The sequence below is a fragment of the Drosophila busckii genome, chromosome 3R (assembly GCF_011750605.1).
Source record: "Drosophila busckii strain San Diego stock center, stock number 13000-0081.31 chromosome 3R, ASM1175060v1, whole genome shotgun sequence".
Taxonomy (NCBI): Eukaryota; Metazoa; Arthropoda; class Insecta; order Diptera; family Drosophilidae; genus Drosophila; species Drosophila busckii.
In genome coordinates this window covers 13543338-13566305 of record NC_046607.1, presented here as the reverse complement: position 1 = coordinate 13566305, position 22968 = coordinate 13543338, and the positions used below count along the sequence as shown (strand labels likewise).

Genomic DNA, 22968 nt, shown 5'->3' with positions numbered 1-22968 from the left:
ATAACATACATACATTCATAGCTTAATATTCATAAACATTAAATGGTATGCTTTGTTAATTTACATTAAATATAAATTAATTTATTATCCATTAGCTAAACTTACATACGCTCTTGCTTTTTTTGTATAGTAGATCGCATTCCAATTTCCATCTAAATTTATTTAAGAAGAAATCACGTTTAAAATACATTTATTGATGCTAATAATAAATTACTTAATGCTACTGCGTTTGCATTGTAATTTTAATTTATTTTTTGCACAAACAGTTTTGAAAATTACCAACGTCATAATTTATACAATTTAGCCTATAGAGTTAAGAGTTTTTATGCTAATTTATATTAAATTTAACACAAATTTAAAGTTGCAACAATAATTTACAGAGTGCTTTACATTTAGTAATGGAATATTTTCTTGTTGATACGTATATATATCTAAAAAATTGAAAACAAAAGAAATTAAATATATATTTTCAATAAATGCAATTACACATTAATTAGAGCTTAACAATGTTTTGATATTTGTAAACAAAACAATTTTAGTCTTTCGAGTTTTATTTTTAAATACGCAATTAATTTCGCACATTGATTTGAAAATCATATGTGTGCATATTAATTTGATAAATATGTATATATCTAAATCTACTACTTAGTCATGCTAAACTAATTGCAGCTAATATATGTTTCATTTGTATTTATTGTGTACTGTTTTTGCTTTGACATATTTAATTGCATAATTTTAATTTATATATCATTTAATTGCCAAGAAGATTTTTTCACGTTTTTTTTTTTTTTTGTCGTCATTTGTATTTGTGTGTGAGCCTTTGATTTCTGTTTTTTAAGAGCTACAGCTAAAATGTTTTTAATTGTATACGCATATTGAGCTTAGTTGCTATAAATTGTGTGATTTTTTTTAGTTATCGCTGCTGTTTAAGAAATTTACACAGACATTTACAAATTCGAAATTGAATAGTTTGCTCCATCAAAAGAAAGTTGATAAAATAGCTTCATATGATTTGCTGCGTATATAAAAACACGTACACTTACTGTAAGGAAGGAACCATTCACTATAATGATATTTAAAATGATTTGTCCAACGGAAATTCATGCACACACTCACAAATATTATTTGCTAATTAATGACAGCTACTAAGTACAAGTCACTTGGCCATTAATTTTCCAATTGAAGTTCAGAAATTAAAGCCTATGCGCTAGACTTGCGGCTTGCGTATGGAAAAAACAATAAATTCAAAATACATGCGAATATTTTGTGCATGCGGCATCTCATTAATTCTGCTGCTGCTGCTTATATCAGAGTGTATGTATATATGTTAATCATTATCGATTAGCAATTTGTTACAGTTTGTTAAATTTATGGCTGCGTTTTCTGTTTGTAAAATATACATTTATTGCTAGGAGTAGCTTGTAGGACATTCATAAACATGCATTAGAGTTGTGTGTGTGCTTGAGTTCAAATGGAAATTAGCTGCTGGCAAAGTTTGCATAAAATAGTTTGCGATTTAACAGTTCAATTCGTTTTTGGCAATGCTTAGCCTAGACACAAACCTCAAGGAGCGCAAAGACATTTACAAATGGAGTTGGAGTTGGAGTTGCAGTTGGAGCTTTAGACGCAGCTCTCCTGCTGCGAATACATGAGCGGTGTGCGCACAGTGACAATCTCACGCGAATAGGACTTGCCCACGGCGGAGAGTCCGGAGAGCGAGCTGCTGGGACTGGCAACGGCGGCAGTGGAGGCCAAGCCGCTGCTGTTGCTCGAGACGAGCATTTGGCCATGCGCCAGCTGCTGCTGCTGCGCCTGTTGATGCTGCTGGTAGGATGGCGGCATGGGCATGTTGCCAGTTGGATGATGCTGCAACTGTTGCTGCATCATTTGCATCATTGAAGCCGAGCTGTGCGGCATCTTTGACTGACTGTGCGGCAGCTGTTGCTGCTGCTGCTGCTGCTGCTGTTGGTGCTGCTGATGATTGTGCGGCAGAGTGTGATAGCCGCCCGGATGCGGAGGCAGCGTATACATCTGCACCGTGCCTGGCGACACTGTCGATGGCGTACCCTGTGATCCTGGCGATGAAATGCATGGCCCAAAGACCCCAGCCACTCCCCCAGTGTCCACCTGTATGCCAGCAGCAGCAGCAGCGACGCCACTGCGTGTCTTGTAGGCATCTATTTGTGCATATATCGTTGGCTCCTCGAAATAATCGTATGTGGGTGGCGGCGCATGCTGATGCGGATGCTGCATGCCGCCCGCATTTGGCTTGTGGCGCTGCAGCGTGGCCGTTGCCGGCAGGTTTGGTAGCATTTTGCGCATGCTGGAGCCGTGTGGCAATGTGCCGCTCATGGCGGCGGCTGCTTGCTGTGGCAGCGCCTGCTGTGGCAGCTGCTGAGCATTGCTTGGTGCTGCCTTTTTGGCGCTGCTGCTGCTGCCGCTGGGATTGGGATTGTTAAGCGCCAGCTCAGCATAGTGCAGCTCATCGTCCTGTTGAGTGAGAGAGTGAGAAAGATTCGTTTCGTTGCATTAGTGGTGGCTGACTGCTGTGGCTGTAAAACTTTTGCTGACAGTTGCGGCTGTGTAAATGTAACTTACCTTGCTACTTTGATAGGTGCCGCTGTCTGCGTTGCCGGCAGCGCCCACAGCGCTGCCAACGTTAGCGTTAGCTGTGGCGCCAGGCTTGCAGCTGATTTCCGCTTCGCTGGTTGTTGAGAGATGTCCCGATGGCGTTTGTGTTGCTGATTTTTGTTTATATTCGCCATCCACTGTGCAAAGCGAGAACGAGAGCGAGATAGTTAAGGTTAGTCAAAAGTTTCAGCTTGTTGTTGTTGCTGCCGTTGTTGCTGTTGCTGTTGTTGGCAAGGCAAAAGTTTTGTGGACTGGCCAGCGCCCTCAAATCTGTTCTGTTGCTGATTTTCGTGCGCTCAAGTTTTGGCTCAATTTTCTCTCCACATATTTTTGCTTGTGTTGTTTTTTTTTTGTACTTTATATTGGCTTTTGCTTTTGCTGTTGCTGTTGCTGTTGCTTGTGCCATGAAATTGCTTTACGTTAAGAAAATTGATTAAATTGTTGAGCTGTGTGGAGAGCTGCTGCTGATTTCTTGATTGCCATTAATCAAGCAAAACGTGCAATCCAAATGAACTTAAAGCAATGAGCGTGCACACGCTTTAAGCCAAGCAGCAGACATAAAGCAAACAAGCCAGACAATGGTTAAAAGGATGCAGCAGCAGCAGCAGCAGCAGCAATGGCAGCCTGTTAGCAATTAGCTGTCATTTAAATATTTCAGCAGCAACACGACGAAAAATGAGGGCAGTTAGCAACCATTGCTGGCACTTCAGATAACTCACAGCGAGCGTTGTGTGTGTGTGTGTGTGTTGAGCTGACTGCCTGCTTATCGTTAAACCTTTTGCTAACGTCCATAAATTACAGATAGCGCTGTTGCAACGCATTCATCTTAAGGCATCAGCCAACTGCAGCAGCAACACCATTCGCAATGATTGCAATTGCAGCTGGTTGGCTGCCTGACTGGCTGTTGACTTACCCTCACTGTATGGCACCACATCGGGATTCTTCTCGTCGTACATCTCCTCGGAGTGACTCAATGGCAATGAGATTTTATCCTTAATTTGCAAATTGCCCGGACGTGAGAACTTTGCATTAGAATGTTGAAATTTCTGTTGCTGCTGATGCTTATGCGAGCGCAGCTTCAATGCAGCAATCGTTCCAATGCCAATGCAGACCAAAGCCACCAGTATGCCCACAAATATGCCAATTGACAAAATGGGTGTTAGCTCAAAGTTGTTGCTGCCGGCGCCCTGTGCGCTGCCCTTGAACGAGGTCAATGCAACTGTAAAGACAAAGAAACAAATTAAACTAACAATTCAGTGTGTATTCCAATTATATTAAATTTCATATTATTTTAATGCCCAATTAGGCAAAATGACAGCGCCAAACATAAATGTTGAGCTGATTGTTAAGCTCTAAACAAAGTGTGAGCATCTCAGCTACAAGACTAAAGCAGCAGCCATATGCTGCTTACAAATTTTATAATAATTTTATTTGCAGAGCATTAAGTGCGCTACTTGGCAATTTACTTTGCCATTTGTATGACTTTATGAAAAATTAAAACGGCAGCTCAAGTTGTTTGCCCCAAAACGTGTCTGTCTGCCATCTAGCGGCGGAAAGGCGCAAAAGGAAAACCTTTTTTAAACTTTTGCTTTACGGCATTTTGCTTCAGCTAATTAGTATTACAATTTGCTTTTGCGCGTCGTTTTCGTTACCCCCACTAAAGACAATTCATTAATGCTAATCATTTTATATACACACATACATATATTTTTCTCTATATATAATTCTCTTTTATGCTCAAGCCGAGTGCTTGCATATTTTGATTTGGGCTAGCGGCAAGTGCAAGGCAAACTTTTGCTGCCAACTTGAGGAATTTACAATTCATTGAGCAGTTTAGCGTAATTAAATTCTGAGACGGCATCATAATAATAATGTTAAGACTTTGCGTATACACAGCAAATGGCATGCAAAGTTATGCAATTTGCTAGAGTTTGGCTTTCGATAAGTAGCATGAGAATAAAATAAAAAAACATTAACATAAAAAATTCATAAAAAAGCATCCAACACGCACGCCTCATAAAAATGCATTAAAAATTCATAACTCGGAGACTCGGACTCGCTGCCAATTATTAAATGTGGCTTAGTGGCCGAGAGTACTTACCAGTTTGCTTCTCAGCGGCTTTAAGCGTGTAGCCATCCACGGCCACCGCCTCGCTGCGTCCACGTCCATTCATTGCATAGATATACATGCGAAAATAGCGTCCAGCCTCGAGGCCTGTCACACTTAGCACCGCAAACTTGGCGGTTATGTTTGCCTGGAGTATGCCGCTCTGCTGATCATAGATTTCCATGAGAAATCTCTGGCGCATGCCACCATCGAAACCTGCGAAAGGAACGAAATCGAAATGTCAATACACAAAGTTGTCACGAACTGCGGCTTATTGGCTATAGAAGTTGAGACTTGTGCTTGCTATTGACAGCTGCTTAGACTAAAGCGTGTGGATTTATTTATGAGTGTGCCACAGACTTCATTGATACACACTTAATTAGCATTTAAGCATTTGCCTGCTCACTTCAAGTGCTGCACTCAAAATATTTAAGGTAATCTAAGTAAACGTTTTAAATGCCATTTAATAGCACCACAAAAGAACTGGGCAGCCACTTGAGTTGGGCTTTTGGTAGCCGCTTAAGCGCAGAGTCAATTGCAAATGTGCTGCCCTCTTGCCGAAATGCTTGTTGCTGTTGCTGCTGTTGTTGCTGGCTGCTCAAAAGCTACTTCATTTTAGACACAAAAGTCGGCTTAAAACACTTGCGAAAAATGTTAAAATATTTTGTAATAAAGGCGCCGCTTGAAAAGGTTGAAGGTCTGCCCCGCAAACTACTTGAGACAAGGGACTCGAAGCCAAGTCCAAGCAGCAGCAGCAGCAGCAGCAATTGTTGTTGTTGTTGCTGCAAAATGTTTTATATGTTGCTATGAATTTAGCTGGCATTGTTGTGCTTGTTTGGCCGCTGCCTGGGCACAAAGGCTGCACGGAAATGGAGTCGAGAAAAGAATGTGCTGCGCCTTTGCTTCAAAGGCCTTTGTGTGTGGCCATCATTGTTTGCGGCCAGGGGTCGGTCGTCAGCATCGTCGTCGTCGTTGTCGCCACCATCGCCCAGCTGAAGCGACTAGCGCGAGCATTTTGTGCGCACTTTAAAACGTTTAGCTAATGAAATTTGCCACAGCATCGAGGCGGTCATGGCAGCGGGCAAACACAGCAATAATAACAACGCATCAACAAAGGCAAGAACAACTCCATTGTAATGGGTTAATTTTATTTACTTGGCTCAGGCTACAATGGAAATTGCGCAAGTGGAGTAAAAATAATAAAGCAACAGCAGCAGCAGCAGCAGCAGCAGCGGCAACAAAATGTTATAAACTGAAATTTTATTATATTAAACCGACGCTTGATGAGTTTGGTTAGTTGCCTGCGTTGCTCGTTGCTTTGTACTGAGACAGAGCGCGCATGGGTTGGGGAATTGTTAGCGGGGGGGTGGTAGCTGGTTAGTGCCCTCAAGTTGTCTGCAAGTTGCTGCTGCTGCTGCTGCTGGCAGCCGAACATTGAATTCAATTCGAAGCAAGCTTTCGTCCTTGCCACGTCGCGTTGAGTTGAGCTGAGCTGAGGCAAGTTGGCCAACTTGCGTGCTGGCTTATTAAAGTCGAAACGTGCAGCGACCGCAGCTTAAGTTGAGTTATTATAAAAAAACGCACACACACACACACACACACACACAGCAAGCGCTGCCTGTGTATTGGGTTTACTTTTTGTTCTTACTTTATTTCCTCAGTCATTTGCTTTAATGTAAAGTGCAATATAAAAAGTATCGCCCTGGCTGCTGCTGCTGCCGTTCAGCAAGTTGCGTTAAAGTTTTAATGATGCTGATGACTATGATAATAATGTGCAGCCACTAAATTAGCCGGGGGGGTGGTAGCGGGGTGCAAACTGTATATAAAATAAATGGCCAACGAGCGCATCAGCACTAACGAGGCGTATACGTAACGCAAGCGTCTTTAAAACGCAGCAGCGCAACTTCATTTGATATATATAATATCAATTTAGATAATTCGATAAGCTCATTACTCATACGCAGTGTATTGCGCAATAAACTTAGCTGCCATTAGCTATACAGTTATTATGCGCGTTTTGTTGCGCTTACTGCAGCCGCCGCCTCGTTATGTTGCCTCGTTTTGTGTTTGTGTTTTGTGTTTTAAGTTGCTGCTGCTACGCTTTGCACTTGAGGGCATTTGAAGCGCTGCATAAATGCATCATAAACTCAACAGTTACAACTTGCAAGTCGCCTGCAATTTGCGAGGACAATTTCTTGCACACAGACTCTCTAATATGCAACTTTGTGGACTGTGAAGCAAACTTTGAACTCATAGAGTGCTGCTGTTAACAATTTTGCGCTGCTTGTTTCTGTTTTGCGCGTTCTGCCTCTCTATCTTTTGCATTTCCGTAGCGCATAAAATATGCGAATTGAATTTGTATTTAAAGTTGCAATGCCTTTTTCAGTTGCTGCTGCTTTTACTTTAACTGCCAGCAACATGCATAACAAGCCAAAACATTTTGTGCTGTGCACAAATTTGTGCTTAACTTTTTGCTGTCAGTCTGTTGCTGGGCACTTCATCATTTTATGCTGGCGCAATTTAAAGTAAATTTTCGGCTAAGAGCGAGCTTTTGGTGTTGAAAACAACAACAACAAGCAGGCGGGCAAGATTTCTATAAGAGAGCGACAGCATGGGGCTATCTGTTGGCGTGTTTCCTTTCTAGTTTTATGCTTTCATTGCATTTTTATTATTCGGCTGCAGCTCGAAGGAAGTTGCACTCACATACAATACACATATACATATACATATATATATATATATTGTACATTCGCATTGCTGACTGCCAAAGTGCACTTAAGTTGCTCATGTATTTTAAATGAGTCTGAAAAGCGCTGCAGGAAACTCAGTATAGTTGCGAATACACATGTACCATGATTTCGAGTTTCCTACCCCCAACCAACGAGCTGAGGCGCAACCCCCAAGCTGAAGCCGAAGCCGTAGCCGTAGCCGTAGCCGTAGCCGAAACTTCGCTGCAGCCATTTGACAAGCCATGCAGCACATTTCTCAAGTTGTAGCCACAACTTTTATATAGAGCAGCATGTCTATCTATTTGTAGTCGTTCATTTTTCGTTTATTGATTGGCTCATCAGCAATTATAAAAGCAGCAAATTGGCTGCCAATTCTGATTCACATTTTAAGCTCCCTCACTCGTACTCACCTTCAATGCAGTAGACTTCCAGCGAATCGGACGTTTGATTGACCACGGTGCAATTGGTTGGCGCTTCCGGCTTGCCGGCAGCTATCAAATGAAATACACACGGCTCCTTTTGCTGACCCACATTGTTGTCGGCCCAGCACATGATAGTGCCAAAGTCCATTTCCTGCAAAGAAGCGATCAAAAATAATTGTAAGCACGAACGTTATTTAAGACTTAAATACAGTCGAGAAAAGTACGCTGCATTATTATAACAAATTAGCAAGTAGACAGAGCACTCAGTTAATTTATTAAATTTAAAGAGCGCTGGCTGCGCTGGCGTATGCGTAATATGCTTGTCAACGCAGGCTGATTGATCGCAGCTGTCAATAGGTCTTTCATTAATATAATTCCTTGTCAATAAGCAAGCTTTTACCCACACACACGCACACACACACACATATGTAGCCAGCCAAGTGTGTCTGGAATTTATTGTACAAAAACTTTGCCCAATCTGGCACTAAAAACAAATGAAGCATTTTGTGGCTGCTGCTGTTTGCTTTCGGATTGCTTCAAGTCTACGAAATTTGTTAGGTGTGTATGTGTGTGTGTGTGCTATGTTAACATGGCTTTAATGCATGCTTGGCTTGAGGCTACTATGTCTTGGTTTGTGCTACGTCCCCAAGCTGTATAAATTGATAAGTGGCCACGCCTGCGGCGGCCATATGCTCTGCCCCCCCCCTCCCACTATTGCGCCTTGTGTATTCGTCTTGTCAAATGCTGTGCTAATGAAATCCTCCAACTGCGCTACGGTCAAGTGCGCTGCGGCACAATTGATTTCTTTTGCCTAGACAGCTGCTCTGGCTATTTACTCAACGCAACGCTGACTGAATATCTTTATAAGCAGACTTAATGAGCAAGCAAGTTGTGCTCACTTAAAATTTAAATCACTTGCTGCCAGCGCTACAAAATGTCAACGCAAATTACAAGTTATTTATCAGTCCAGTTCACCCTTAAACGAGTGTCCCAAACGCTTGCGCTTGTCATTATAATTGGAAAGCAGCCAAGTAAGAGCAACTAAAAAGTTTTGCACGACAAAAAGAATTAGTTTATGTCTGTTTCAAATAAATTGCTTATTAAAGTTTATCACAGTAAGTTTTATAATTGAAAATCTACTAAAAAGCCACAAAAGAAAGTGTTGAAAATTGTTGCTGTGCTGTCAGTGACAGGCGGCAAAAGAGAGAGCGCAAGAGAACGCAAGAGAGAAAGTTATTTAAAGGCTAGCCAAGTATTTATGCAAATTTATGTCAAATTTATGAAAATGAAAATATGTATAACGTTTTATATTGTATTTAGCACAGTGCTTGTCACAAAGGTGGCAACTTGGCAGTTGACAACACTGTGCATCAACACCTAGCCAAATATGCATGTGCATGCATGCATGTGTGTGTGTGTGTGTGTGTGCTACCATGACCGTAAGCAATAATAGTAGATGTACATGGCATTTTAAATAACGCTGCTACGTAATAAATTTTCCACTGCACTAAAGCAAAAAGTCGTTAAATATACAAAAGGCATTGCATACTTTCGAGTGCTGCAAACTGCAACTGTCAGGCTAAGGCATTTGCCTTATAAATTTTGTGCATTTTTAAGGCGAAACAAATGCAACATTTATGGTTACATTTTCAATTTACAATGCTCTGTGTGTTGCATATTGCATTTATTATTATTATTTTGTGCTTGTGCTTATGCTGCATAGCATAAATATTATTGCAGCTTGCTGCTGGCTCAAGCGAATTTCTTTACATAACACATTGCATTCTAATCTAGCGCCGACAGCAAACAATAATATTGTTTATATATTTTAATTAAAATTCGAGCATTTACTCCTGACAGTTTTAAAGCTTATAAAATGCTCATCGTTTTGGGGTGGTGGGGGCGGCGGCAGCGGAAATGCTTGTGCACACATGCTTATAAAATGAAAGCTGTGGCAGTCGGAAATGTCAGCGCAAAAAATAAAATTAATGAGCTGTTGGCTCAAGCAATAGCCCTTGAAAAGTTTTTTTGGCATAAAATCATAAAAAGAAAAAGCCCAAAGCACAAATTCGACGACGACGTCTACGCTTGAGCTGCGCGCCTGCGGAAGCCGGAAACAGCATATATGACAACTGAACGGAAGGCATTTTTCATATTCAATTGAGCTAAATGATTTATACATATATACGTGTGTGAGTGTGTGTGTGTGTGGGTGTGTGTGCAATCAAGTCTGTGCCTGTTTGTGAGCGGAACTCATTTGAATGCCGTTTGACTAGCGGAATTTTTCTTTGATGACTGAAAACTGAGCTCACGCTCAGCTTGCTGATGATGCCGCAAATCAGTCAAGACCTCAAACGAAATGCTGCTAGCATATTAAACAGACAGACACAGTCAAAGCTGCACTAACCTTTGTAACTTAAGCTGCTAGACTACCTAAGTTAAGCGCTTATGCTCAAACTCATTTGCGCACACAGCAAGCGGCAACGAGTTGAACTGAATTGCATACCCATATGGCTGGCAGTCAAATTTTGCGCATTGATTCGAAACGCTTGCTGATGGCCAATTTGGTGGGTCAATTGACTGGGCAGCTGCAGCAGCAGCACCAGCAGCGCTAAGCACAAATATCAGAATGCAATTGCAATCGCAATCGAAATGGCAATCGCAATGGGCAGCCATATCGATGACTTTGGCCATAACAATGGCTATTTGTGCCAAAATGTTTGCCAATTGCCAGCCATAGAGACAGACACAGAGACAGCGGCAAAGTCAGCGTGTAGTCAGTGGCTTTTGGCCAACGAAGCTTTATGATGATTGCCATTAAAGTCGATGGCATTTGCTTTAATAATTTCAAACTAAATGCTGGCCTTTGTTGCTTGCTGGTTTGCTTGCTTGCCATTGGGTTTTAATTAGAAAGCAGCGCTAATAGAATTTTTAATTAAAATTGCTTGCCTGCTGGCCTTAAAACACGATGTACATACATAGACCCCCCCGCAATTGACTTTTTGTCGTCGTTGTGTCTGCCCTCCCAACTCAGCGCTCGTTGTTGGTTTTACATTTTGTTTAACTACGTGACACGCACACGTGCCACAATAGCAACAGCAACACCAAACAGGCAACAAAACTGCTGCCTATTAATTAAAATTTTTGTCATTTAATAGAGAGAGCGCTGCTCGTTGCCCGAGGTTCCCACCTGGCTTTGTTCGAAATGTCAAATGTGTCAATAACAATTTCACTTTAAAAGCCCCAAACGAAACACTCCCAATCCCAATCCCAATCTAGAGCACTTAGCATACAAGCAAATGACAACACGTATGTTTAGCATTTAACGCCATGTAGTTTGTCATTTTCATAATGCAACGAAGCTTCAACGTTCCGTCGCTCGTCACGCAAATATCAAAGTTGGCGTAATTTGTCTATTGACTTGTGTACTTACCTTAACTGGCGTATAGGTGAGCGTGGAGCCCTGTGCGGAGTGGGGTCGAAAGCCGCTTTGTGGCATATCAAAGGTCTCGGCGGTGTTGTTGAAGGACCACTTGAAGTTTTCGGGTGGTGGAAAAGCATCAACTTCGCAAACGATTTCGGCAGATTCGCTGCGTGCTACGCCGTAGATTTTCTTTTGATCGGGCCTGCAAATTGGTTTATCTGCAAAGAGAGAGCGAAAAAGTGAGAGAGTTGAGTGTAAGCAGTTGCAAACTTTGATGTTTCGAGTGCATTTTGCTGTTCGGCAGCCCAAATCAATAATCGCATTGCTTGGCCAAATTTAATGCAATAAAGCGCCAGTTCGAGTGCACAAATCCCCCAGTTGAAGTGCCGACTGGCAGTCAGATCTGTGCGCTTTTTGTTCTTGTTTTTGCCTTTGCATGCGATGCGCCACGCCCAAGAGTCGAACAGAAAACCGCACTCAAATCCTAAAGTAGAAAACTTTCCCATAGCACTGGGCACAGGCATAAACAAAAACCAACATTGAGAGTCCTTTTGCATCCTTGCCTGGCCACATGCAAGCTGCCTTGTTGCCCATTCAAGTAACTAACTAAACAGAATTCCAGCCAAAAAAAATGCAGCAGCAGCAGCAGCAACAGCATTGAAACAATGCCAACAAACAACAACAACAGCAACAGCAAGAAAAACGTAAGCTGACCAAACGTTAAGTGAAAGAAAAACTTGGGCAAAAGTTTAGCCGCTGCGAATCAGCAACGAAAATTCAATTTCTTCTAATCCTTGGCCCAGGCTAAGTCTTCAGTCAGCTGTAGCTGAAGCAGCTGCAACTGCACGCAAAGTGCTGAATTTATTGTGCTATTTGACAAGTTTCGATGTTGCATGAGCAATGGCTAAAGCCCACAGCACGCTGTAAGCAAATTTCCCAGCCACAGCGTAGTGTAGTGACAAAAAAAAAACAGAACAGAACAGTACCGAACAATATTGACAAAGTGAACGTGCGAGCGAAGCAACGGAAGTTTGACTTGAAACAAAGGCAAAGCTCGAGCCCGGGTAACAGCTGAAGCTGTGAAAAAGCTGGTCACACAAATACACAGTTGGAAAACCAGTAAAAGGAAATGACACAGGAAATAAAAGCATAAAAGCAACAATAATGAAAGCACAGCAATGATACAAAAAAAGAAATGTTCTGTTGGGTATAAAGATTGTGTGTGCTAAATTGCTCGAAAAGGGAGCAAAATAATTAACAGGAATCTTAGTTCAACTTACAGCTCAACAACATGGTCAGCAAATTGAGCAGAAGATTGTCAATTGTTGCACAGAGAGGCCGAAAACTTAAGCCTTGCCAATTGTAAATTTGCGTGTGTTAAACGTTTTCAACGGAAATGCGTTTATGCCATAGGCAAATAAGAAAACTTTCACAACAAAAGATGTTCAACTAAGCAACGACGTGCGGCGCTTTGTTCGCCAGTTAGCTTTTGTGTGTTTGTGTGCTGCAAGAAATCAAAGTTGGCAGCCAAAGTAGTGCAAGATGTTGAGCACAATGCAGCGGCTGGCACAATAACGCAGGCGTATGCGCAATAAAACGAGCACTCGACCACTCAATAATGCCCATTTTTTGTGTGTCAAAGGCTCTTAACGAAAAGGGGCCGCCACTGCAATAAAGCAGGCATGCAATATATTGCAAAACGCAGTGCAAGTTGCCAGTTGGTCTGCTTAAGTTTTTGTTAAAGCTGGCCTGCTTTCATTGTTGCGCATACGCCGCGTTGTTGCTGCTGCTGCTGCTGTTGAAGTAAATGATTAAGCTACTTACACATCACTTTGAGCTCCACGATGTTGGAGTCGCCATCACCCTCCACATTGGAGGCTGTGCATGTATAGTTTCCGGCCTGATGACGTGTGACGCCCTGCAGCGCCAAGTCGCCGCTGCTAACGATGACGCCCGCACGCTGGTTGTGCTGTATGATTTGATGCTGCAAATGACAGTAAAGCAAAGGCAAATGGTAAAATAAATGAACAAATCCACATATAATTAGGCATCAAGCAGCAGCTCAGCTGAATACACGGACTAATTAGCATTTGTTTTGTTCTTCATACAAACAACGAGCTTAGCAATTAATGCATTCAAAGTTGAATCAGAGCGAGAGTGCATAAGCGGCTTTGAGCTTTGTGGACAGCTGGCAAGTGGCTAAGCTTATTAAAAGTCAGTTTAAGCTCAAGCTTCTATGCTATGTATATCGTTTATTTAAAGCTGATTTATTTCTATTTTATGGCACTCAAGTAGGCAATAATTTCGGTTTTATTTATGCAGCTGCTTGATTATTATGCAAGCCAACACCTTCGCCAGGCTGTGCGCAAGGTCAGCAACACCATCATTTATTACAAGTCTAGCGCATAAAATTGGCTTGCCTGGCACTCATAAACGCGAGCACATACGCCAGCTGCTTCATTAGCGCCGAGGGCCAAGCGGCTAGCACGTGTTTGGCATTTCAAAATCTCAACATATTTACTTTAATTTCACACACACACACATAGGCGTTGTAAAATCTAACGAAATAGCTAATGGCCAGCGCGTAGTTAAGCTTATCGAGTGAGCGAGAGAGCGTCTACGTTTTGCACTGTGCTGCGTTGGCACTCGACAAGATTTTGACGCATTTCCCCAGAGTGTTGTGCCATTTAGCAACAAAACAAATTCGCACTTTGCCTTTCGCTACAACAACAAGCACAGCGGCCGTACACGCAAACAAAAGCCAGCGGCAACAATAACAAAAGCAATGGCATTGAAATAAATAAAAATGTATATAAATTGTCGGCAGCAAGTCAAACTGCCAAACAGCAAAAATAACAAAACAGCAACAACAGCAACAACAACAAGTGTGTTTTGTGTGTGTGTGTGTCGCTAACAATGCCGCTGTGTGACCTTAGCATAAATATACTGGGTGTAAGTATAAGTACAAACAATAAACAACAGAGTGCAAATACATTTGAGAATATGTGCAAATATAAATATACGCATACGCGTTTGACTGGGAATAGTAGAAACAATGCAACGTCATGGGCCGCACACTTTGATAAAAAGTGTTGCTCGCTTTTGTGCGCTAGCTGCTATTGTCAGTCAGTTAGTCAATTCTCACTCTCTATCGCTTTCTCTCTTTATATTTAACTATTGAAATGTATGCTTATTTATTGACAGTGTCTGTCTGTTTGCTCAGCATCTATTGTGCACACAGGCTATATATTTTAAAGACGACATGCGTGTAATTCAAATAGTCATGGCCTTGAAATTTGCCGCCCCATTTGGCTGGCTCAATTCCCAGTTGGGTTAACTTAAATAGCCCCAAAAATGTTTACTAGCCATTTGCTGAGCTCAGCGACCCGCTGGCTTGCGTTTCCTTTCCTTTCTTTTTTTTATCAGCAGCCTTGTTGGCTTTGCTCTCAGTTGTTGTTGTTGTTGTTGTTGTTGTTGCTGTTGCCATAAAACAAATAAAAATGTCGCCAAGCATACAAAAGTAAATAAAGTTCAAGGTTGACACACACAGTAAGAGAAATGGTTTTGGTTCAGTAGGCGTTGGATTATTTCAATAGTTGAAGGCACATCCGCTGCAGCTTTTCCGCAGCTGAAATTCTGTTTTGTATTTAGAACTCGGCAGAGAGTCTCTCTGCAGTGCCAACCCTTTTGGCAGCCGTCGCCCACTCAATGCTAATGGCGCATTTTATGCGCAGCCATTTTGTTTGTCTGTCTAAAGCACCTTGACATGTTTGTTTGTCAGCTGTCAGGGTTGCTGCTGCTGCTGCTGCTGCTGTCCCAGCTATAAATACCCAATTAGTGTTGGCTATTTACTTAATGCTCGGTTATAGGTGTCTTTTCTTTGCTTTCTTTTATTTTGTGTTGCTTTGGTATTTGTTACATTTATTTTAACTAAACAACAAGCAAGCAGGGCGTGAGGAACGCTTGTGATTAAATTTGCAATGAAAGTTGTTGCGGAAGTTTGGGGAATTAAGTGTTTTCAATGTAAACTTTTGGTTGCTAGTTGCTGCTGACTTGAAGCTGTAATCAAATTTGCCAGTTATGTTTGCTATTTCTGTGGTCTGCCACACACACACACACGCACACGCACACACTGACGCATATGAATATGCGTATATGTTAGTTAAATAACTTTTGCTGGAAGCAAGTCTCAAACTCATTTGCTTTTTACCCTCTTGCTGCTGTTTGTGATCGTTCTGGCAACGTCTTTCATCAAAGTTTAACTTCTACCGCTTCTTTGTTGTTAATGAGCATGCAAAAGTTTACTACACACACAGGCGCATACACACACGCGCGCAGTTACATAGAACTTTTGTATATTTGTCTGCAAGTTTAATAAAACTAATTGTTAATTTAATTTGCCAGCTCGTCGTTAATTGCTAGCATGTATAATTGAATAATAACTGACAATAACAAAAGTCGTCTCATGCTCAATGCTTAGCAATGCATGTTCAACTTTTTGTTGAGTGTGTGGCACGTTTTAAACGCACGAGCCAAAGACTGCCACTAGCTGAAGGCCAGCAATTAGGCGAATTTCAATGTATTTAAAGCCAACAGAGACAATGCAGACAATTAATCTAGCTTATAATTGTGCGAAGCCAACAAAAGTTTATTTAATTCAATTTGACTTTTAATTGCATTTCGATTTGCAATGCTAAATTACGTTCGCTTTTGTTGCTAAGAGCTGCTGTGGCTGTGTTGTCAATTAACAATTGACTTTTAATGAATGCCCACACACTATGCATACATATGTAGTTGACTAGCTTAGCCTTGAACTCATTAAGCATACGCCATGTAAGACACATTAACTAACTGCCTTTCGCATTCTCTCTCGCTCTCTCTCTCTCTCTCCATTGTATGTACGAATTTTTTCACACGCTTTCCTTAATGCTCAGTGCCTAACTTGACTGTCTGCTGCTTATTTCATTTCCTCTATTTCATTATCTATTTTGCTTTTTTTTTGTTTCTATTTTTAGTTGCAATGAACTTTTATTGTTATGACGTTGCGCCAAGGCAAATGAGCGTCAAGCTAACTAACTCTGTGTGTAGTTTGCTTTGAGTGACTGTGTCTGTGTGTGTGTGTGCATTTATTGACTTCCATTTGCTAGTTGCTGTTGTCTGTTTTCAGTTCATTTGCATTTAGCATTCAGTTTTCGGGCTTGTCAAAACAATTGAATGCCATTGATTGTCAAACACTTGAAGGCAGCCAGCAGCTCTTTAACTGGGCTTGTATTTAGCATTTTATGAGCAGCATTAAGCTGCTGTCGCTTGTTCATGCCAATCACTTCATTAGCATCTTGCCTCTTGTTCTGTGTGTGTGTCAAGTGCTTTGTACATTTGTGTTGCCTACTTTTGTGCGCTGCTTAAGCCGCACAAACTTTTTAGGCCCCGCCCACAACAACAACAACAACAACGAGCACGTTGTTTATTTATTATAATCATTTGGCAAAAGTTGTGGTCTTCGTTTGCCTCGATTGTTGTTCAGGTTTATTGTGTGTTGCTGCTTGTAATAAATTCAATTAGCATTCATATTATTCATACACTTGACTCGTTTCTTGCCCTTGCGCCTAGAATAACATTTATTTACTTGCCATTGTTGTTGCCGTTGCCGTTGCCATTGCCATCGCCATTGTTGTTGTTATCTCTGGCCAAAAGTTTGGCTCTTAGCGTTGTGTTTTGTATGTGTAGCGTGCTACTTGGCAAAACTAATAAGCAAATGATTTTGCCTTCTAAACTTTTACACGTTATACCCGAAAGTGCTCTTAAGGCCACACTGCTGACCACTTTGACTCAATTGCCTTAAAATAATTGGCCAATAATTCAGTAAAAATGACCACTTAATACCACTTTCATCATAATTTAGTGGCAGCCACTACTTAATATAGATACATAGTAAGCTGCAGGCCTAACCAAAAGGCACGCGAATGCCTTGGGAATTGCCGGAAGTACTACAGCCATACTTATATAGTATATACTACGCTTGGCTACGCTTATTGAAGAGCACTTGAAGGTCAATTCGATGGCATCATAATAAATCAGCATGCCATTTGCCTGCCGACCTTGAATCGTACATTTAAAATTGATTTACAGTTTGCTTATTGCAAGTCAAGTTAAAGCTACACATATGGATTACTTACATTGTGTTTCCAGACAACTTTGTAAGCGGCTGGATTTGCATGCACTTTGCACTCGAAGTAAACATCATCGCCTTCCTCGATATCCTCGGGATTTAGATTTGAGCCCAGGTCCAGTTGTAAGGTGGGTATAACTGCAATACACAGATAACATACCAAATACAAAGGAAGTGTTCATCAGTAACTGTATTTGCATTTGCAGCTTTTCTTCTCAACTTAACGCCTTGTGTTTGTGTGTGGATTGCTTAGTTTCTTATGTTCTCTAGTCTTGGTCTTGGTCTTGGACTTGCCTATTAAGTGCAATTTGTTGCTGTTTGCTATGTTGTCAAACTTTAGATTCTAGCGCAACGTTAGTGCAAAAGAAAATGTAGCAAAAGGCAAAACAATGCAAAGCACACACACAAAAAAAAAAAAAAGGAAGAGAAATGGGGTTAATCTGCGCTTATCTGTGATTAGTGTCGCTTCCTACTCTTGACTGTCTTGCCAGCGCTCTTAGCCCCTTGCTAGCCTTTCGCTCTCTCTCGCTCTCTGTCTCTCTCTCTGTTCTGTTATTATTTTGTGCATTGTGTGCTTTGTAGTTTGTTCTTGGCATGTGCTTACTGTTTTCTTTGCCACGCTTTATGTATAAGCAAGTTTCTTTAAGCCGATTTGGCACTTGTTTCCCAAAGACTTGTTAATGAAAATGAAAATCGTCTGCCTTAAGCTCCACAGCGAGTGACAGACTTGCTGAATTTATATAGTAAAAGCTGGGCAAACTTAAAGCTAAAGCCGCTTCAACAAGTTCATTACCAATGTCTTTAAGCTCAAAGCCAAACTGCAGCCTGTGTAACTGTAAACTGTTAACTGCTAACTGTAAACTGAAAAGTGGCTGGCAGAGGCCACACTGTTGCGGTTAGATGGGCTTAAGTGGTAATAACTGTCACTGGCCAAGCTGGTCAACTTCGCTCGGCTAATGCATTTTATGGCACACACACACACACACACACACACACACAGATACACACCCTGTATCCTATATCTATGTTGAGCAAGGAGACAAAAAAGAATGCAACAGCAAACCAAAGCAAACCCGAAACCCGAAACCCGTAATGGTAGCTTAACGTAACGACTTTTGAGTGCCACTGCCACATTATGTTGCAGCCCTAGAAACGAAACGAAACCAAGCGGATGCACTGGCGCTCGTATCTCTTTATGCTGACTTTCTACTCATGCTCCTCTCTCTCTCTCACACTCAGTGTCTGAGGCCTGTCATTGTGTGTGCTGCGAAAAGTTTAACAACTGCTCGTTAGCAGCCCTTAAATTGATTCCATAAGCTTCTGCTGCTGCTGCTGCTCACTGCTCACTGCTGACCATATAAATTACATTAACTGAGAAAGTATTTCAGTAACAAAGCGGGCAAACTGGCAAAGCCAAGCAGAAATTGGCTTAAAAATAAAATTAATTGCAAATGACACAAGTGCTGCTCACAATAATTTTCACTTATAATGCGTATTGTTCTAAACTCTGTGGTAAGCATAAAATATAGTGACAGCTTGCGTTATTTTCAAATTCAGCAAGTTAAAGCAATTAACTTGCACAACTGTCAAACTGTTGAAATCATTTTTCATTAGACAATGCATTGGCACATACTAAAGTCAACATTTTAGAAGCATTAACTAAGTAGTTAAAGAAGTAGTGCAACAAAACAAGTTCGATAAACATTTAATAATTAAAATGTGCAGCAAATACAGCTGCAAAATTTTATAATTACAAGGAAACCAGAATCTTCGCTTGCTTATTTTTATTTTTAATGAAGCAGATACGCTGCGCATTAAATTTTCACAAATTTAATTAAAGAGCTAAAATTAAAATGCAAAATAATTGGCAGCTTTGAAGCTTACTAATAATAAATAGAATATTCTATGCACAAAATTCTCACTGTGCACATTTATTTTTACATCAAGGTGCGAGCTATTTGCCTCGTCATTGTTTTTATTACGGATATGACTCTTCCTATTCATTTAATGCCATTTGATTATGCGTAAAATGAAATCTGTTGCTTAGTTTTATGCGTTTCGGGTCAAAGCGAGAGATGAGAGCTTTGTGATAATTTTTTTACGATGCTCGTCGCACAATGCAGAATAATGAGACAATTATTGGCTGTCTGCTCATTTGCAGCATCAAGTGCAGCGCTCAGTTTTTCAATTTTGCACACAAACAAGCGCAGCGCTTAAAGAAGACACAAAAATATCTTGCGCAAAAGGAAATCACAGGAAGCGAGCCTGGCTTAGAGGGTGGAGAGATGCGGCGAAAGATATTTTAAGCACGCTATAAACATGTAAATGAGCATGGAAATTGAAATTGTTATCTAATTTTTTATATCAGACAGCGACGCGAAAAAAATTGTGAGCACACACACACACACACACAGACACAGACAAAGCGACTGCTGCTGTGCGCTGCTGCTGAAAGGAGTAAAAGTTTGCTTGGCAACCGGGAAAACGATGCGGCAAGCTTCTAGATAATAGACGTGGCAACTGTTTGCACAGCGGCAGCGCGAACGACAAAATTCTTGAGACTATTGAAACATAAAGGAGCAACTTAAGTGTGTGTGTGTGTGTGTGAGTTGGGTCAAAGTGCCTGCTTGTCAATATACGTTGAGTACATAGCTGGCTTACTATATATAGCCATATGCAGCGCATTTTGCAATTTTATTTTTTAATATTTTATATAGAATTTTTATTAGCAAACTTTGAGCGCACATTGTTGACTTGGCCCATAAAGCAAACGTTTGACATTCGAGCCGAGCGCCGCCCAAATTGAGCGCGCCTTCCTCCCATGTCTATGAAATTTATATGCAAATCAGTATCGATTTCGGGCTACACGGGTGATAAGCGCTTGGCTCAGTTTATGGCATTGGCGCGATTTGTATTCCTCAGCTAGTTTATGTGTGCCACGATATAAAACAAAGCGCATGTTCAACATGCGTGTAATTATGTGACAGCGGCGCTCCAGGCTAAGGACAGCTCAAGCACAAGGACCCATACATTTGTATGCTATCGACAATCGCATGACACGAACTTTTAAAGATTTACGGCTTCAAAGTAAATACCAAACGCAGCTAAAGTTGCTAAAGTGCTTTCAGATCAGTGTAAAGTGTGCGGAAGGCTAAGTTGGCTTTGAACTCAACACGCGAGTCTCTCAATTGGACTTCTTCATATCACAATTGCTGAATTGACTGTTTACTTTGCGTCGTTATCTATATCCTTCTACTATATATGAAATGTATATGCCAATTGATACATCTATATAATAAATGGTTGCTAATATACAATACACTCTTTGCTTGCTATTGTACATAATTCTGATTTGAACAACAATAAAAATGAAATGAGAATTATTTGAAATTAAACAAAAATCAGGCTTGCATTATTTGTTATTTACTCATAACTTGCTCAAATATCATTTGATTAATTGAATGTTTCACTGTTTTAGGCTCGTAATGAAACCAAAAACAAAGTTGCATCATTATCTTTTGTATTTCATTATGTATGTGAAATTTGGTCGCAATTTTGAAACTTAAGCAAGGGGTAACAATAAAATTTTTATCAAACATCTTCACATTTCCAAATTTGAATGCAGTTTTGCTTAAATGCATCTCACGAGTCTAACAAGGCATAAGATTCTGCAATCGAGCGCCATTTGCTTGAGCTACAGCTTATCAATGAATAATAATCACAGAAAATTGTCTTGTTTGTCAAGTGTTTTGCTTATAACTTTGCTAAATAATTTTTTAAAGCATATATGCTTATACTTGTTTGAATTATATTTACCACACCTACATAAAATGGTGTAGAACAGCAAGCTCGGATTTTTTTTCGATGACTTACAGCCTTTCAAAGTTAGTTAACTCGAAGAATTAATTCCTTGCTTACTAATAATTTTGTTCAAAGCTTGGCTTTGGTTGCTGGTGTATAAAACAAGCTTTGGTTGCTAAAACTCTGATTGTTGATGTACAAAAATAAATATTTTAGTATTAGACAGAGAACCAATGTGTGATACTTAAGAGTGGGAGAGCTGAACGCAGCTGTTAAGCTGTTTATATTTTCTACTTTTAGCAAATGTTGTTAAAGTTTACTTACAGAACACATTCAGTTTCATTGCTGTCTCTCGTATGCCATTGCGCACTAGTTCATTGGTGGCACGACAGGATAGCGCCTTGCCATGATCCTCCCTTGTGGGCGTTATAGTCAAAATAGAAGTGCTGACATTGCCATCCTCAGAGACCTTTAAAGCAAATGTGGTTAGCATAGCAATATACAAAGACAATAAAGTAAACTTACCTTCTGACTATGTCCATGCATCTCTAGATTACCCATCCACCAGGTTATTTTGGCTGGCGGCCGCGATCCAATCGCCTGGCACTCAATCTCGTATTTGCGATCTGCCGACATGGGCTGATTGTTGAAGCTTATTTCGACCAGCAGCGGTCGCACTGCAAGCAAACATGTGCATTGGCCGCATTAATATTTAAAGTTAATTAATGTGTCATTGAAACAAAAAAGAAATTCTGTTTTTTTTTGCCCCCAGTATTTATTCAAATTGTGTGTGAAAAATCGCATTGGCTATGCGCATTGGCAGGCAATGCAATTAAAATTAATTGAAACGAATTACAATGCACATTGCCTGCCATAAACTACAACAGCAATAAAAACAATAACAAACGCAGCTGTATGATTGGCTGCTTAAAAATAGTTGCTACGCTTTTAATTTGAACAACAATTTTTACTTTGCACAAGCTGCTGAACTTTTGAACGTTTCTCAGCTTGTTAGCTTGAAATATTTATAGGGCTGCAAAATCAATAACTAGACTAGCAATTTATTAAATTATAGCAATAAAAATGTAAAATGTTTAGCAAACTGCATACTTTGATTAATGCTGGCAACTTATTTAGCATATAATTGCACAATTTGCAATTGCTGCTATCAGAGTGTTTATTATTCAAATGCTAACAAATAGACAGGCAATAACAAAAAGATTTTATAGTTGAATGTACGCATAAATGTTTTGAAATCTTGTTAATATTTATTGCGGTTGTAAATTGTTTGCATGCCAAATTAAAAACACACCAACCACCCCGCGACCCACCCACGCTAAGTGCATAAAGCATATTTGGCAAATACGCGTATAAAATAAATATAAACACGGTCACGTAATGTGGCCAGGTTCATTATCGCGTTTACACATTGTTTGCAAATTTTGCCATAATATTTTGCGCAAAACGTATATTTATTATAATATTTTTGTTTATTTAAATGCAATTTCTTTTTAATTTAAAATACGCAGCGCAACGCAATTGCGCGTATTGTAAATTTTATTTTAATGGTAGAAAATGTGCAGTTTACAGCAATCGAATTAGCATTATTATTATTATTTTTTCTGCCAGTTTAATTTAATATAAATATGTAAATAAGCATTTAATTTTGATGAATATTTTAAACT

The 22968-nt window shown here is 40.4% G+C and overlaps 1 protein-coding gene across 1 annotated transcript in view; it reads right to left on the bottom strand.

The window, feature by feature from the left end:
• Nucleotides 1–800: 800 nt before the first annotated feature.
• The window catches only part of LOC108604408 (protein turtle homolog B), a 47446-nt gene continuing 25278 nt past the window's right edge, over nucleotides 801–22968 (bottom strand). Inside the window, exons 7-16 of the mRNA XM_017993875.1 lie at nucleotides 21809–21960; nucleotides 21608–21752; nucleotides 17490–17620; nucleotides 13138–13297; nucleotides 11323–11531; nucleotides 7878–8040; nucleotides 4733–4954; nucleotides 3545–3850; nucleotides 2599–2768; nucleotides 801–2490 (exon numbers count right to left, since the gene is read on the bottom strand). Of these exons, the coding sequence (XP_017849364.1) occupies nucleotides 1621–2490; nucleotides 2599–2768; nucleotides 3545–3850; nucleotides 4733–4954; nucleotides 7878–8040; nucleotides 11323–11531; nucleotides 13138–13297; nucleotides 17490–17620; nucleotides 21608–21752; nucleotides 21809–21960 (2528 nt within the window). The 3' untranslated portion in view covers nucleotides 801–1620. The remainder of the gene's footprint in view (nucleotides 2491–2598; nucleotides 2769–3544; nucleotides 3851–4732; nucleotides 4955–7877; nucleotides 8041–11322; nucleotides 11532–13137; nucleotides 13298–17489; nucleotides 17621–21607; nucleotides 21753–21808; nucleotides 21961–22968) is intronic.